We start from the raw sequence: 15,204 nt of genomic DNA, 5'->3' as shown, positions 1-15,204 counted from the left end.
TTAGTTTGGTGACTTGTTTTTTTCTTTTCTTCTTCTTTTTTTTTTCCAAATGATGACACTTCCCAATACAAGTTACTTCTAAATTACTCTTTCTGCCTACAAGAGAATTGAAATGCACAGCCATGAAACACAAGCCCATTATGCCCTGGGGGACATGTGGAGAGAGCTCTTTCTATTCGCTTCTATCCAGGTATATGTCCTTGAGCCGTGCATCTCTCTAAGCTACTCACACCCACAGCTGGCCCAGGGGTGTCCTCCCACACGCTGGGATGGCAAGCAAGGAAACTTCCACCTGTCTCCCACTCCTGCTACCAACCGCCAGTTCAGGTAACTGGAGTAGAACTGGTTTGGTCTGTCCCTCCCCATCCCCCAAAACCGGACTTGGAAAGGACCTGGACGGCAGCGAGGCAGCATGTCACAGAGCATTGTGTGTGCACAGCTGGTGCTCTCCCACAATGTGGCCCGGCGCTGACCTGGCACAGGCTCACAGTGTGCTTGAACATGGCAGCCTGGGCTCGCTCCGAGTACACAACACCACTTGGCACAAGCTGGTTTCTAATTATAGCACAGCTAAGCTCGGTGGCATTCACAATGCGGCTGTGGCCGACACTCCACTGCCGCTTCCCCAGAACCTGCAGCAGCCCCGCTCGGGCTCACTAGTATGCCTTTAATTGTAGCAGGTCTCTCTGGGGTGCTCCAGAGAGACCTGCATCAGTCCTGCAGCACCCCTGCTCTTTGTTCAAGAAACTAAAGATCAATATTAGAAACCTCAAGTATCCAGATTGTAGCCGTATTGGTCTAGAGGAAAAAGGCAAATCAGGACTTGGAGTAGAGATGATATACTAGAAACCTCTACACTCATTCCCCTGCCTCAGTTTCACACATGCTTTGGGCTCAGGGTCCTTTCAAACAGTTTGCAGTTTGTCATCTGCACCACGAAGTCCTGTCAGCCTAGTCTGGCTTTTCTGACTCTGGCTGGTGCCACCTCAAAGCCACCCCCTGCCCTTCAAGCCCTGCTGCAAAAGCATCCTTGTCTCTTCCCTTCTGCTGAAATCTTTCTGTGCAAGGCTTCCCCTTCTGGTCCATCTCCGAGGCCTTTTTAAACCTCTCTCATCACCTCTGCCCCACTGTCCTGTTCAGGGGATGTCCACTCTCTTAGCCAGTCCTCTGAAAAGATCTCAATCCAACGGCATTTCCCCCTCAAGGAGCTTCTTTAGCAGACCTGCTGACCACCATCAGGCAACATTAAGCATCTTTCCTGGTCCCAAGCCTGGAGAGTAGAGTCCTAGATGCCTGGCCAACAAGTCAAGAAGAGACATTCTTGAGACAGCAGTTTTCTTAGCAACAAATTGCAAAGCAAGCACCAAAAATTCAAGAACTAACACAGGTTTCTTAAATCACCACACACGGAAAGAACAAATCTCTTCCCCAAAGGAGATTGCTGCTGAAGTTCAGACAAGAACACCACTCTGAGCAACAGGCAGGGAGAAGCAATTTGCTCTATGGGGATAAACACCTCAAGCAAATTCAGTTGCAAACAGTTTACAATATAAAATCCAGGGTCTCATTATGACCTAGTAATTCATGATGAGATTGCCAACTGGTAATCTAACATCACATTTTAAAACCAGCTGCAAATTGGGTCATCAGGGTACTACGGCACAAGGTACAAATTGGTGCACCTGCAAAAGAACAAAGCAAGCCAACAAAAGCAAAACCTCCTAATAACAATCACCCTGCATTAGTCAAGGGAAAAGACTAGAGCTTTCCACCTCTAGTTTCTATGAATTCAAAAAGTTAGTGCTGTGCCCAAGAGGTAAAAGATGTTGTTGAGGCTTCATTTACTGGGCAGAGACACTACATTTTAAGGAGAACTCTGACATTGCAGAATTTGGTTTTGCTCTAAATTCGCATAGAAACCAAAGCTTTTAAAATGCTCCATGAAAGGGACTCTGAGCCTCAGACTGGAGAACTGTCATGGAGCTGCGGACCTCAGGAGCTCTGGGGTTCAGACTCTACGGCCCTCCACAGGACGGCTCAATGACAAAGGAGGTTGGCCAACTGGGAAACCAGACTGGAAACCTGTGTGGGCTCTACTGGAACTTTGTTGAAATAAAGTCTCTGCAAACTATTTTGATTCTGATGAACTGACAAATCTTTTAGAAATGTTTTGTTGGGATTTTCCCAATACGTTTTAGCTAATAACAAAAATCCCGGTTCCAAAAGCAAATAGCAACAAAAAAAGGAAAATTTCATGTACAAACAAGAATAACTACTAAAAAAAAAAAAAGACATCCAGGTTTTAACTGCATGGAAAAGGCAATTAGAAGCAGCCCCTTACATAATGGAATAGCCCCTTCATTGTATTGATCAATGAATACGTGGATGGCTAAAACAGCTTGCCAAGAAAACCAAAATTGTCATAATCACCCAAAATAGCTTCCACATCTCTGTATTCTGCAGTTTAATACCATGGAGTAAACCTAAGCAATACCACACAGCACTACAGAAGATGTCTCTTGGCAATTCTAGTAAAATGTCCTAGTTCTGCTGTCTTATATAAACAGAGTCAAACCTGTGAGAGTTCAAAGACGGAGTTTTTTCCTTAAAGGTAGAAAATATGTATTTAATGTCTTCAGCATCAGAGTATTACAGAAAAAAGACACGCACCTGAATTTCACATCATACAAAGCTGTACGCTGTCTGGCAATTCAATGCTTTGCTTTTGCAATCAGTTCTGAAGTATTGGCTACAAATACTGGCTTCTCTCACAAACACGTATTTATTATTTGGCATGTTCTGTGGAGCATTATTGAGAATCTGGAGGTTCGTGACTTTGACGTTTTAGGTCAAGGGCTTTATGTTATACCGTTTTCCCTATACCAAAGTGAGATGAGATTCCTGCCCTGGATCTGAAATGCCTACTTCACAGAAGGATCTCAGCCAGCCAAAATTTAGACAAAATCTAAGGGGTAACCAAGGTAGGTACCAATCAGATTAACTTAAACTAAAGTCCTGTTTTTTGGGGTTCTTTATAACTAGTTTGGGAGAAGGGAGGATTTTTTTCAACTTATCGAGTTGAAACAAGGCAGTTCAAGGGAACATGGTGATGGGAACAACCACAGCATCATTCCAAAACTTCATGAAAATCCACAAGTCAGGGCAGTAATACGAACAGAACATGTTTAGACTGGATTATGATCCACTTTCTTTCTGGGCTATATAAAATCAGCTGAAAAAAGTTGGAGAAACTCAACATTGCCAATTCCTATTATTTCATTTTGAATCCTGTAATAAGCAGTTCTTAAAGACCCAATACCAACTTTCCACGGGAGAACCTTGGGTTGCTTTTTTTTCTTCAGTTGAGTATTTATCAGTCAGAGGCTTGATAATGGAACCCTAGTGTTAAAGGCTCAGAGACCAAAAAGCAACTACAAATACAAAGATAACAGTTTTCTCCAAAAGCTCTGCAATTTTAAGCCCAAATCTCAAAGTCTGAATGCTCGAGTTTGGGAATACTGTACTTGGCAAGACCCCCTACTACATCTCCACATGAAAAATGATGAAAACCACATCAAAACAATAATAAAAAAAAGAGCTTTCTGACTTAGTAGAGGGAACCTCAGTGATGAAGATGGTTTTTAAAACCTTCTGTGCTCACTGAATGGATTGCTAAAAGGCAGCACAAAATATATTGGAACAACTATTCTTCTTCTTCTTCTTAACAGGATATTAGGAAAATCTGTCTCACTAGGAGGGTAGTAAAACACTGGAGCAGGTCACCCAGAGAGGTGGTGGAAGCTCCATTCTTGGAGGCTTTTCAAACCCAGCTAGACAAAACCTCAGCTGGGATGATCTAGTTGGGGCTGGTCCTGCTTTGAGCGGGGGGCTGAACTAGATGTGACCTCCTGAGGTCCTGTCCAGCCCTCATCATCTATGATTCTACAACTATAAGAAATGTTTCTATGTTTAAGAAATCTCAGCCACCAAGACATACAAGTCAAGACAATGAGACGTTCTCTCCTCATTTCAGGTACATTACCTTTTGCTCTGCAGCTAGCAGTTCTGTTAGCAAACCTTACTGCTTACTTCTGCTACGCTGTTCTGTTTCCCAACCCACAGGCATAGAAGCTGCTTAAAACAAAGTGCATTTTATTAACTTTACTTCTTAATGAGGAAAAAAAACCCCTGGGACAACCATTAAAGTATAAAGATGCTGAAGAAGAAAGACAAAGAAGAACTAAGGCCCACCAGTATCTGGCGGGCTCACCCACTGGAGGATGCTTACAGGGAAGGCACAAACCCTGACAACACCCTTGAGGAGCAACACAACAACCGACTCCCTGCTAAAACACTGACAGGCATCTCTCAAACGCATGATTAGCTTAACCCTGTTGATATGTAACCCCAGTGAGGCATCCAGTCTACCTCTACAACCCCAAAGGACTGCTGCCACCCAAACAACTCATTTTCCTGTCTTGAAACCCAGTAACACGTCAAACACGGGTCCAAACACCCTACCCCTACTGTGTATCAAAGAGGAAACCTTTGAACTTGATGAAATCTAGGAAAGGACAGACATAAATAAACCTAGTGGAAGGGTGGACACAGGCAGCCAGGGTGTGCTCTGTAAATCATCTTTCTGTGCAGAAGAAGGCTTTGACGTCTGGAAACTCAGCACATGCCTTTCACATCAGCAAAAAAAGGGACCACAGAACCCACAGTGAGCATGAAACTAAACACTTGTGGACAGACAGCAGAGGCAGAAGGGCCCATTGAGGAGTAGGAAGAAATATAAATGCTTCCTACCCGCAGTTCAGCTGGCAGGGCGCAGTCTGCAAGTAGAGCCAGGTCCTCCTGGAGCCGGCAGTTACCTGGGGGCTCAATTGTCAGCACTTTCACACAGGTCCCTGGCTTGGAAGAGACTAGAAGAGGCAAAACAAAATAAAGAAAAAAAGGAAAATAAAAAAACAGAGAGGCCTACAAATTCCCAAAGGGCCCCCTCCAGATAAAAACTGGTCTCTGGGGAATGTTAGTCTTATTTGGCTTTTAGTTTCCACTACAACAGAAAAGTAACACACTCTCTCTCATACACACATGCATACACTTCCCAGTTGTGCTCAAGGCAGGAAGTACCATTTGGAGAGAGCAAGGATACAGATTCCATTGTTTCCCTCCTTAAATCTTCGCCCATCCCTCACCAGGAAGAGACCGGTTCCAGATTACAGTGAGGAAAAGGAGTTGACCACATGCCCACTTGGACCTCTTTGCAGGGACCCCAAGCTACTGACCTACACTTGAGAACTGCTCTGTAGAGGTTGCCTCCTGACTTATCCAGGGCCCTGTGACCTAACCCCCTTGGCTGCTGGAAGGGAGCTGGTTGTAGCCATGTTGGTCTAAGGACATAGGCAAACAAGGTTCTTTGGCTAAATCCAGTATCTTTTATTAGACCAACTAAAACAGTTGGAAAAATTCTTCTTTGCAAGCTTTCAGGTATAAACACCCTTCTTCAGGTAGAGGAAGCGTCTGCAGTTGTTTTGTGCTAGGAAAAGGGCAAAACAACTACATGAGCTTCGTCTGCCTGAAGAAGGGTGTTTGTACCCAAAAGCTTGTAAAGAAGACTTTTTCTAATTATTTTAGTTGGTCTAATAAAAGATACTGGATTTACGCAAAGAACCTTGTCTGCCTTGGCTGTTGGAGGCAGCCACAACTAATACTGGGAAATGTATCCCTGCTGCAGCTTGTCCATGCACACGACACGAGAAAGGAGGAAGAACTGGGGCTGTATAATTTAGAAAAGAAAAGACAAAAAATACAATTGTAAAAAGGATGGCCATCAATTGTTCTGTGTTCACTACATACAGGACAACAAATAATGGGCTTACATGGCCACAAGGGAGGTTTAGATTAGATATCAGGAAAAACTTTCTACCTCTGAGGGTGGTTAAATCTACAACAGATACCTCTGAGAGGCTGCAGAATCTGTCATTGCAAGTTTAAGTGCCAAACAGATGAACATCTATTTGGCTGCGATGGTTTGGAGAGAGATAACCCTGCCTTAAATAGGGGGTTGGACTAGATGACCTCTCTCGAGGCTGCTGCCAGGCTTATTTTTCCTCTGCTTCTCCAGCTGCTTTGCCACTTTAGGGGGAATTGTGTGTCGCAGTGATTGTTCCATCAGCAAGGACGACATACTCAAGTACTGCAACATCCCCAGGGCAGAGGAGGAAATGTTTAAAATTGAGATCCATGCGTACATTACTGCGTACCCTCACTGTTGCCAACCTAGTCCTTCCCCCCTGTGCCCAATTATACCCCTCATTTGCAGTGGTGGGTCCACCATGGACTGGGTACTCTCTGAGGCACAAATTTTGAGTGGTTTTTGGTGCTCCAGAAGTATCTGAAGAGTGTGTGGTACAGTTGGGGAACGGACACTGTTGGGAACAAAGGGAAAAAGCACACCAACTCTCAGGAATTAAAGAGTTAGTCGCTGCAACACTTCATTAGGGTGTTGTTTTTCCTGACAAGAATGACTCATTGCTTTAAAACCCCCCTCTCTTCAGGTGAATCACATCACCTTGAGACTTCATTTTTCCTGACATTTTGCTCATTGTTACATGAGCTCCATCAGATGACTCCATCGGGTGGTGGGCGAAACAAGACCGAGATGTGCCACAGAACAAATCCTCCGCCCCCTCCCCTGCAGCAGCACATCAGCCAGCAGAGATGCCACCATGACACCTCTCCTGGTTGAACAGGTGCTGGGAACGGTGGGGTGCACAGAAGCCCTTGCTCGCTGATAGAAGGCACTACGGGGCTGGCAATGTGTGTGCACATCTGCGTGCTGGAAAAGGACCAGTGCTGATCCTCCTGACTGCGCTAAGTGCTGATGCGGTTCCATTCCCCAGACCACTAACCCCATGACGAGAACCGGCAGGCATGGCAGTGCCCAAAGGAAAAACACCACAGCTCTTAGGAAGGGTCTTGTCATCTTACCAGACAGCTTAAATAGTCAAGAACAAGGGCTCTGTTTTCTCTCAGATGCATCTTCACTGCACAGTAAATTCTGCATGAAGCTGCGTTTTAGCCATTTATGCATGGAATCGAAGGACATAACAGCCTCAGAAAGCCAAGGACTAGACATAGTGACCCAGGAGATCCACTCCAGTGCTAACATGCTGCTCCTAAACATCTTCCCATCCACACAAAACCCATCTCCTAAGGTTAGTGGGATTTTTAGACACACAGCTGCCTGGCTCACCTGAAACCATAGGCTTATTCATAGATTGTAAGGGGCTGGAAGGGACCTTGCAAGATTATAGGGTCCAGCCCCCCTGCATTAGGTAGGAAAGACGACTGGGAGTCAGGTGACCCTAATGAGGTGACCGTCCTGTCACCTCTTAAAGATTTCCAGGATAGGTGATTGCACCACCTCTTATTATTTGGCTGTCCACTTGGGCAAAGGAGTGGTTTCCCACAGTTCACTGCAAAAGACCCCAAGCAGCCTAGTTTACTTCAATGAACCGTGAGATATGCTCCCCCACATCCTAGCAACAAACACAAGGGAGTACAGCACCACTGAGGACATAGTAACTCATGAGTAGCTTTGCAGTATGGCTGCTCACATCTGGCATAAGTTAGTCTGAGTGTCAATCAGCTGGGTTACCTCTGCAAAGACATATTCTTAGTCAAGATTTCTACCCCTGTGCTACACAAGGAACCATGGTAATCATGGACTACGGTGCCTCTCAGCAAAAAATCCCACAGCAGTTTGCAAACATTAACCCCAAGTGAAAGAGGCCTCATCTAGGCTGGGATAAAGAGACACTAGGACCTGTGCACGTTTTAATCCTGGAGAGTGCTTTGTGCTAATTTAAAGCACCCATCGTACATGGAATCACTCAGAAGAATGACTTTAGGCATGTCAGTCTAGCAATCAACAGACGTCTGGGAGAAGTAAGAAAGATTAAAAGAACATATATAGAAAACCTTGATCTAAAGATCTACTCAACCTGGCAAGCTCAGACACCACGGTGAAGGACACAATGTAAAAGCAGACAGGTGGAATCAGGTAACACTTTCATCAGACACAAAGGACGCATGCACCATGTTATGGCGAAGACCCACAGGGAAATATGGCAGACTGAAGGGCAGGGATTCTCAAAATGGGCTCTGCACAGGATCGCTGTGCTTTCAAAAGACCAGCAAGAGCATCTCACGATGCCCACACCAGCGGTAGTGCTATTTAGACTGTATCTATAAACCTATTCAGACACTGTGCATAGCACATTCAAGGGTGTGACATTTTGGTAAGTCTCTTCTTTATTTATTTTTATACACATAAAGCGTGAATTTCTTGTTGAGAGGATACAAGGGATAAAGATGACACAAACACAATCTAAGCTGTTGGTAGCAAGCAGAAGGTCCGTTGTCTGATGTTTGAGAAGTGCAAGAAATGAAAGGAATTCAGGAAACAGCAATACAACCAAAAAAACCAAGAGCTGGAGGAACTAATTTGGAGAAGAAGATTAAAGAAAACATATTTGGGCATTACTTGGGTAAAGGAAAACACACTTTTGCAACTGTATAGTAAGCATAAGAACCAAGGAGGGACAGTACTAATTTAAGAGAGGCTAAAGAGTGTTATGAAATGAAAGAAAGATAGGCGTGGGTGGACTATCTGAAAGGGTCTCAAGATGCTCACAGAAACTAGACAGGGCAAAAGGACTACAGAATACTGTTCAGAATAATCTCACAGCAGCTGTATGGGATGGACAATTTAATCATGAGCCCCCTCCAGCTGGTACCACTCTGCAGCAGTATCCAGCACTATCCAATTCATCATCTGCTTGAGGCTTCACTGTTGTCCTTAATAATGTACCACTGGTTGAGCTGGGTTGAAAAAATCCTCTTCCAAGAGTATACATCCTCTTCTACAGTGCTGGAAGCAACTGCAACCACTGATCCCACCTCAGATGGTGCAGTGTGCGCTAACATGGGCGCAAAAAAGCTCATGAACATTTTTCTGTGAATACCTCCAATTCCAAGGATTAGGAGTTAATCTGCACAGATCCTGAGTTATTCCAAACTGCATAAGAGGTTTTCTGTAGTTATAAATTAGCATGCAGGAGGGAGGAAATATGCAAGTAATTATGCTTGGCCTACCTCAGCTGCAGTCCAACACATCAGATCAATTCCTGCTGCGTTTTTTCCAACTCCCTGCACAGTATCAAGATACTGAGTGCTTTGGAAATTCTGATTAGCTCTAGGTCATGAGATCAGAAAGAGGTGCCTGCCATGCAGTTGTGCACTAAAACTACACTGGAGGGCACATTACTGCTTGTATTCATCGTGTTGCATTGTCATAATATGGCTAGTGAGACTTGACCCCCACCAGCACAACTGGGCCAGATGTTTATTCTACAGAAAATAGTCTCACTCAGTAAAGAGCCCCCAGCACACCAGAGGGACCAATAATGATTTGGCCAGTACTGAAAGTGACTCAGGAGATCTTTTCCAGATCTTAATTTTTATGACTCTTTAATATTTAATCTTTCTTGGGATTCAATAATCGTTTCTGTGGCTCACATAAAGGGTCAGGTGAGAGAACCAAATGTTTCACAGAACGCTCAACAGCTCTTTCAATCTGATCCTGGCATACACCATCACCACCTCACATGTCTCTTGACTCCTGATTTAAGCCCTACAGCCTGGGTAATGAACAGTTAGAGGTCCCATCCTGCTGATGAGAACAAATGAGTTAAAGTCACCTGTCCAAGGCCACCTCAGAAGTTGTTGCCAGGAGTGGGATTAGAACCCATGTCCAATCCTTAATCCAACACAAATCTTTGAGATACAGTTGCTGCTCCCTGACCCCACTGTGTCTGGGCATCTCAGCTTGTACCTGCAATAATTTCTTTTCTCTCCATCCCGGGCTGCCTGGGCAGAAGCTGCCAGCTATACTCTGCAACAGTTTCAGAACAGGCAGGGATGTCAATTAGCAGACCACCCTTGATTTTACTTGCTAACTAATAAGGTATCTTCACTTGTGCTTCTGGAGTGGAAAGGTCACTGCATCAATAAAGCAGCTCTCCAGGAAGCTGATCTCTAGCAGAAACACTGGTGGCAAAGATGCTACAAAACATAACATTGTTCTGGTTGCCCAATTGACTGTTTTAGTCCCTTTTTTCACTGATATTGACTACTCTAGTGATCCTCAACCAGGGAGATGCAGCACCCTGGAGTGATACAAGATCCTTTTAGGCATGCCATGTAATATTAACACTATTAGGTGTGCAAACTCCTACATGGTTCACAAGATAAACCTAGAGATTTCAAATGGGAATCCACAGTGTCAAAAACATTCTGACCTGTTATGATTAGAGTTCTTTGCAACACAAAAATTGCTCTGTTATATTTCCATAGTCAAAAAAAATCAAGCAAAAGCAAAAAGCTGGCATTTTCCAAGGGGTGACTCAAGTCTAACAGAGTTGAGAACCACCGGACTACCCCTTTCCCAGCAGAAAATGTTCTTGTGAAGTTTGTAACAAGCAACAGAGCAATTTGTTTTCTACATATGTAGATGCATGAGTATACTAACGCTTACAGCACCAGAAAAAAAAAAAGGGTTTTAAAACACAACTCATTATCTTAGGACCTCTAGTAGATAATTTTAGAGCACAAAATCTAAATCCACCATTAAGATTCAGGCAAAGCAAAACACTAGAGCAGATATAGCTGCCATCTGATGAAAGAAGCACATAACAAAGAAGCTATGAGCCAGATTCTTCCCTCTCCCCAGTGGCAGCTGCACCGAAGGCAAAGGATGCACCAAGTGAGGGTGAGCAGAGCACGTAGCCCCATGCATTCTCAAGCTGCAGGTTTGCTTACTGCTTAACGCATTTGCCAAGTTGCTATATCTGAAATGAGGTCATTTTTCAATTCACTTCACACTGCCATATTTGTCCTGTCTGATCATTTTCTATGCTTCATTTAGTTCCAGCAATGAAGATGGACTGTTAACCAAGGTGTACACATAGCTGGAAGACCAGCATGCCCCCTGCTGGTTCTCACCCAATAACCCAATGAGACTGAACACTCAGAAAAACATTCAAAAACCAGGCAGCTGCTTGTAGCAAGTTGTTTTTAAAAACACATGGAAATATTTCCTATCTTAAGGTCATGTGTGCATGGATTATATGCAACGAAAAGAAGAGAACATATAAATATTTTTGCATCCATCTCCACACACAAAAATTGAATTTTGAGCTTAAGTTATCCGACTTTTCCACTGAACACACACACAAAGCATTGCAACTCTCCACCAACCTACATGGCACACAAGTTACCCCTTACAGAGCCTCTATCTAAAAATCTGTCCTTACAATAGTAATTCTATGTATCATTCACAACAAACGCTCATACCCCCATGTGCTCCAGGTGCACAGTGGGTATAACATCACTTGTCAAGCTTCCCTCTTCCTCCCAAAAATGAAACACACAGAAGGCAGCAGTCAGAAAAGGAGCTCACCAAATTCATAGACCTTTTTACACTTGGTCTCCAAATCTTCAATGAGATCCTGCAGCCGACACTGCTTGGCCAGTCTCTTGCAGTCATTCACATATTCAACGTCAAGGTCTAGTCCACCTGCCGAACAGCAATATATAGTTACTATCAGTGAACTCCTTTGCCTCACGCCAGTCACCATTTACACACTTATACATAAGAACAGCCTATGTAGAGAGACTGCCTGGATCAACAAACTGATCACATACTCTCAGCTCTGGACCACCGGCTTGAATTGAGCCCAGGCACATAAGACTCAGCATTAGCTGCTGACTGCTAAGTGACCAATACAAGCCAGGTTGGGCTATTCTTAATTCAGTACCAAGGACAAGTGCCCATAACCCCTGGTTGCTAATCCCAGCAGAGAAACTCAGTAGGTCTTGGATGCCAACTTCCAGTTTCATGGGTGACAATGGATGCTTTCCTGAGCAGAGTTGTGGGGCAGTACTGTTGCTGCCATAATCTATTGGTCTGTGGGTGAGATAGGAGTCCTGGTCTCATGCACTTTCATCAGCATTCAATTTACTTAAACTAACCCTAACGAGATAAACCACATTTCCAGGGGAAAAAACCCAGTGCCCTAGAAATATTTCGGATACAGCATATATCAATTTAGCCTGGAGCACCACCCCCTGGCCTGAGGGAGTACTACATTACACTGCCTAGAACAGCATTTCTCAACTTGCAGGTTGCGACCAAAAAGTGGGTCACAAAGATATATGAAAGGGTTGTGAACAAACTTTAAAAATGGATCAACTAATTTGAACAATGGATTTCCCTTTAAAGGAGAAAAATGTGGAAAATTGTGGCTTTTCCCTTGCAGACTGGCAGAGTTCCAGCCTGCAAGGGGCTGCTTGGGCGCCCCCCATGCCCACACACCTCCCCTGCCCCGCACACTGCGGGGTTGGGGGCAGAGGGGCAGTAGCTTGGGAGTGAGGGGCACTGGGTCATGACCGGCCATCAATGTTTCCAAATGGGTCCTGGTAGAAAAAAGGTTGAGAACCACTGGTTTAGAATACAGAATGTTGTATACTCGGTAATGGCCATATAATAGCCTCAAGGTTTAAGAACAAATTCTGCTGAGGAAAGACCTTAACAGATAACAGTCAAATCATTCAGCAACCTGCAACAGGCAGGTTTCCCAACTCGGAAATTCCTGCAGAGAACTTGGCTGTTCCTCAGGTTTAAGAAATCACCAGCCTCCATCGGAGACATTATTTCTGAAACTAGTTCAGGTGTGCTTCTCTGCAGCTGTCCACTCTGCCACACTTGACTTTTAGTGACTCCTCAGTTACTGGCAGGCCAACGACAGCCAGGAAGTAGGAGCATGCCCGTTACACCAGCTTGGACAGATAGGGAGAGTGCAAGTGCTCTGCCAGCTGAGAGACGGTATTGATGACACTCCCAGCCAAACAAGCTCATCTGCAACCCTTTGCCGCTCAATCAGTGCCTTGGTAGAGAGATGCCAACTACTCCACTCCAATACGTACATGTACACATACACAGCAAGCAACAGTGACTTACCTGTGTACAGATACTGCAGGAGAGATCCAAAGGCTGCTGGGTTGATCTAAAATAGGATGTGAAAAAGGTCACCCATGAAAAGCATGTGCATGTTACACAAGCAGCTTGGCACATTAAAATGAATTTCTAGCCATACCAACCAGATGGTGTTAAGGTAAAGGCCAGGGGGATCCAGCTCCAGAAAAGGACTCTAGAAAGCACAGGAGAGAAGAGGGGATGCCCACTTTGTAAAGTTCCACCCACTGGAGTAAAAGTGGTTTTACTACAAAAGTTTTTTCCCTGCTTCCTATGTAGCAAGTGTGTAAATCATGGCTCTTTTAGTGCATTACTTAGCATCCATTTTATTCCACTCCACCTTGAACTACAGGCCCAAGCAACAACATCTAGTGCAAGCAAAGACACTGAGCCTGCATTGTGGTTGTGTGCATAAGTGCATGCATGGGTGTGTAGGCAAACAACAGCACTTCACTACTGTGGAGTACCGGGGGAGAAGCACTGAGTCACCCACTGGTCTCCATGTCCAAGCCTGGGTCCCCAAAAGAAGAGGAACTAAAAGTTACAGCATAAAAAGCAACAAGGCTGGAAGTTGCTTAAAATTAAGAGAGCTTTCTGAGAAAGAGGAAGCATGTTTGCAGCCACGGAGTATCTGAGGTTTCACACAAACAACTGAACCACAGAACACAGGCTACAGAGTGTTGGTAAATGATGTAAGAAAGACGACTTTGACTTCCACATTAAAGCAGCAAGGGAGAACCAATTATAGTAGTGATTTCTATGATAGAAGCCACCCATCTGCTGGGAATTAGACAAAGGCCTAATTCACTTCATATAACAGTTCTCTAACAGCTGGCAGAGGGTGACAGCTCTCAGTCGCAGCTACTGTCCTGAGCTGCATTTGAACCACAAGAGGGGCGACAGGAGAGGAATCTGACCGTACAGGGTCTACACCTTTGTTATCTTTGAGAAAGGGGCAATGTAGATGAAAGAAGCAACTGATCCCTCTCCCTCAGGGCTGCATCTGGAACAGTTCTGCCTGACATGGTATCAGCAAGTGAAGTTACCCCTCAAACTCATGTTCCCCAAGGAGAAAATAGCCCACAAGTGGTTCTCCTTACCAGCGGGTGCTTTAGCGCGATCATGTTCTTCCCTTTCCACTTAGTTTCGAACATTTCAGCAAAGTAGGCGCTACGGGCACTGAGGATGCAACGATGGGCACAGAAAGATTTCCCATGCACAATGAAGACAATGTCACTCTGGTAACCCTGCTCCAGGAGCCTGCAGGAGAAACAGTGGGAGATGGGAGTGAGGGGTGGGGAAGGGGAATGAAATCACATGTTAGGGCAGCCACAGAATGAGGAAGAAGAGTCCAAAGAGAAGCCAAGAAGGTGAAGGATGAGCTTGTGGACACAGAGTTAAAAGGCAATTCATAAACAGCTCGTTCCTTAAAAACGATTCCACAGGATACAAGAAAAGTTGACATTGATGGCTGCTATCATCGAAGAGCCTCACACCCTATAGTGTCTCCTATCCTCCTAATGCCCTCAGGAAGTACAAAATTGCTGCATTTTCCACTTTACAGACAGGGACTGAGACAGAGAAACAAAGTGACTTGCTCAACGTCAGGTCAAAGCTTATGCAGAGAAGCCTCCTGAACCCCGGTTTATTATGCCCTATGCTAGCATCCTACTCACCAGACTGTTCCTTCATCTAATGCCTCTCCTAAGGAGAAACCAACATTTTGTTTCCAAAAATCTCTCTTTTTCCTCTCAGTGCCATGTATTATGTTTGTTAGCTCTGTTTGGAAAATGAAAGTGGACAACAGCCAGCTGCACTCTGGTTCCTCTGCATGAGGTTGACATTGCACCATCTGTGTTGCAAATGGTGCAGGGAAATCCACCTTGTAAAAGGCTACTTGCTTAACAATGCTTTGCTATGCACAAACAACCAGGCTATCCGACCCTCTGTCCTGCACCCCCACCCCCAATACCTCACTTCCTTAGAAACGGTCACTTCATAATACGGAGGGTAAGTCTCTACTTCCAATTACAGCCACGTATTTCCAGATTTCGTAGATACCAACTTGGTTTCACGGTGGATTATCAAGTTGTTTTAGG

The 15,204-nt window shown here is 44.6% G+C and overlaps 1 protein-coding gene across 1 annotated transcript in view; it reads right to left on the bottom strand.

The window, feature by feature from the left end:
* The window catches only part of ABTB1 (ankyrin repeat and BTB domain containing 1), a 37,322-nt gene that overhangs the window by 10,856 nt on the left and 11,262 nt on the right, over positions 1-15,204 (bottom strand). The window contains exons 5-8 of the mRNA XM_019504601.1: positions 14,206-14,365; positions 13,091-13,136; positions 11,531-11,647; positions 4,810-4,925 (exon numbers count right to left, since the gene is read on the bottom strand). Coding sequence (XP_019360146.1) covers positions 4,810-4,925; positions 11,531-11,647; positions 13,091-13,136; positions 14,206-14,365 — 439 coding nt within the window. The remainder of the gene's footprint in view (positions 1-4,809; positions 4,926-11,530; positions 11,648-13,090; positions 13,137-14,205; positions 14,366-15,204) is intronic.

This window comes from Gavialis gangeticus, unplaced genomic scaffold (assembly GCF_001723915.1).
Source record: "Gavialis gangeticus isolate Ggan-Ray unplaced genomic scaffold, GavGan_comp1, whole genome shotgun sequence".
Classification (NCBI taxonomy): Eukaryota; Metazoa; Chordata; order Crocodylia; family Gavialidae; genus Gavialis; species Gavialis gangeticus.
The sequence above is the reverse complement of the archived record's forward strand: the minus strand, read 5'-3'. Positions and strand labels throughout refer to the sequence as shown.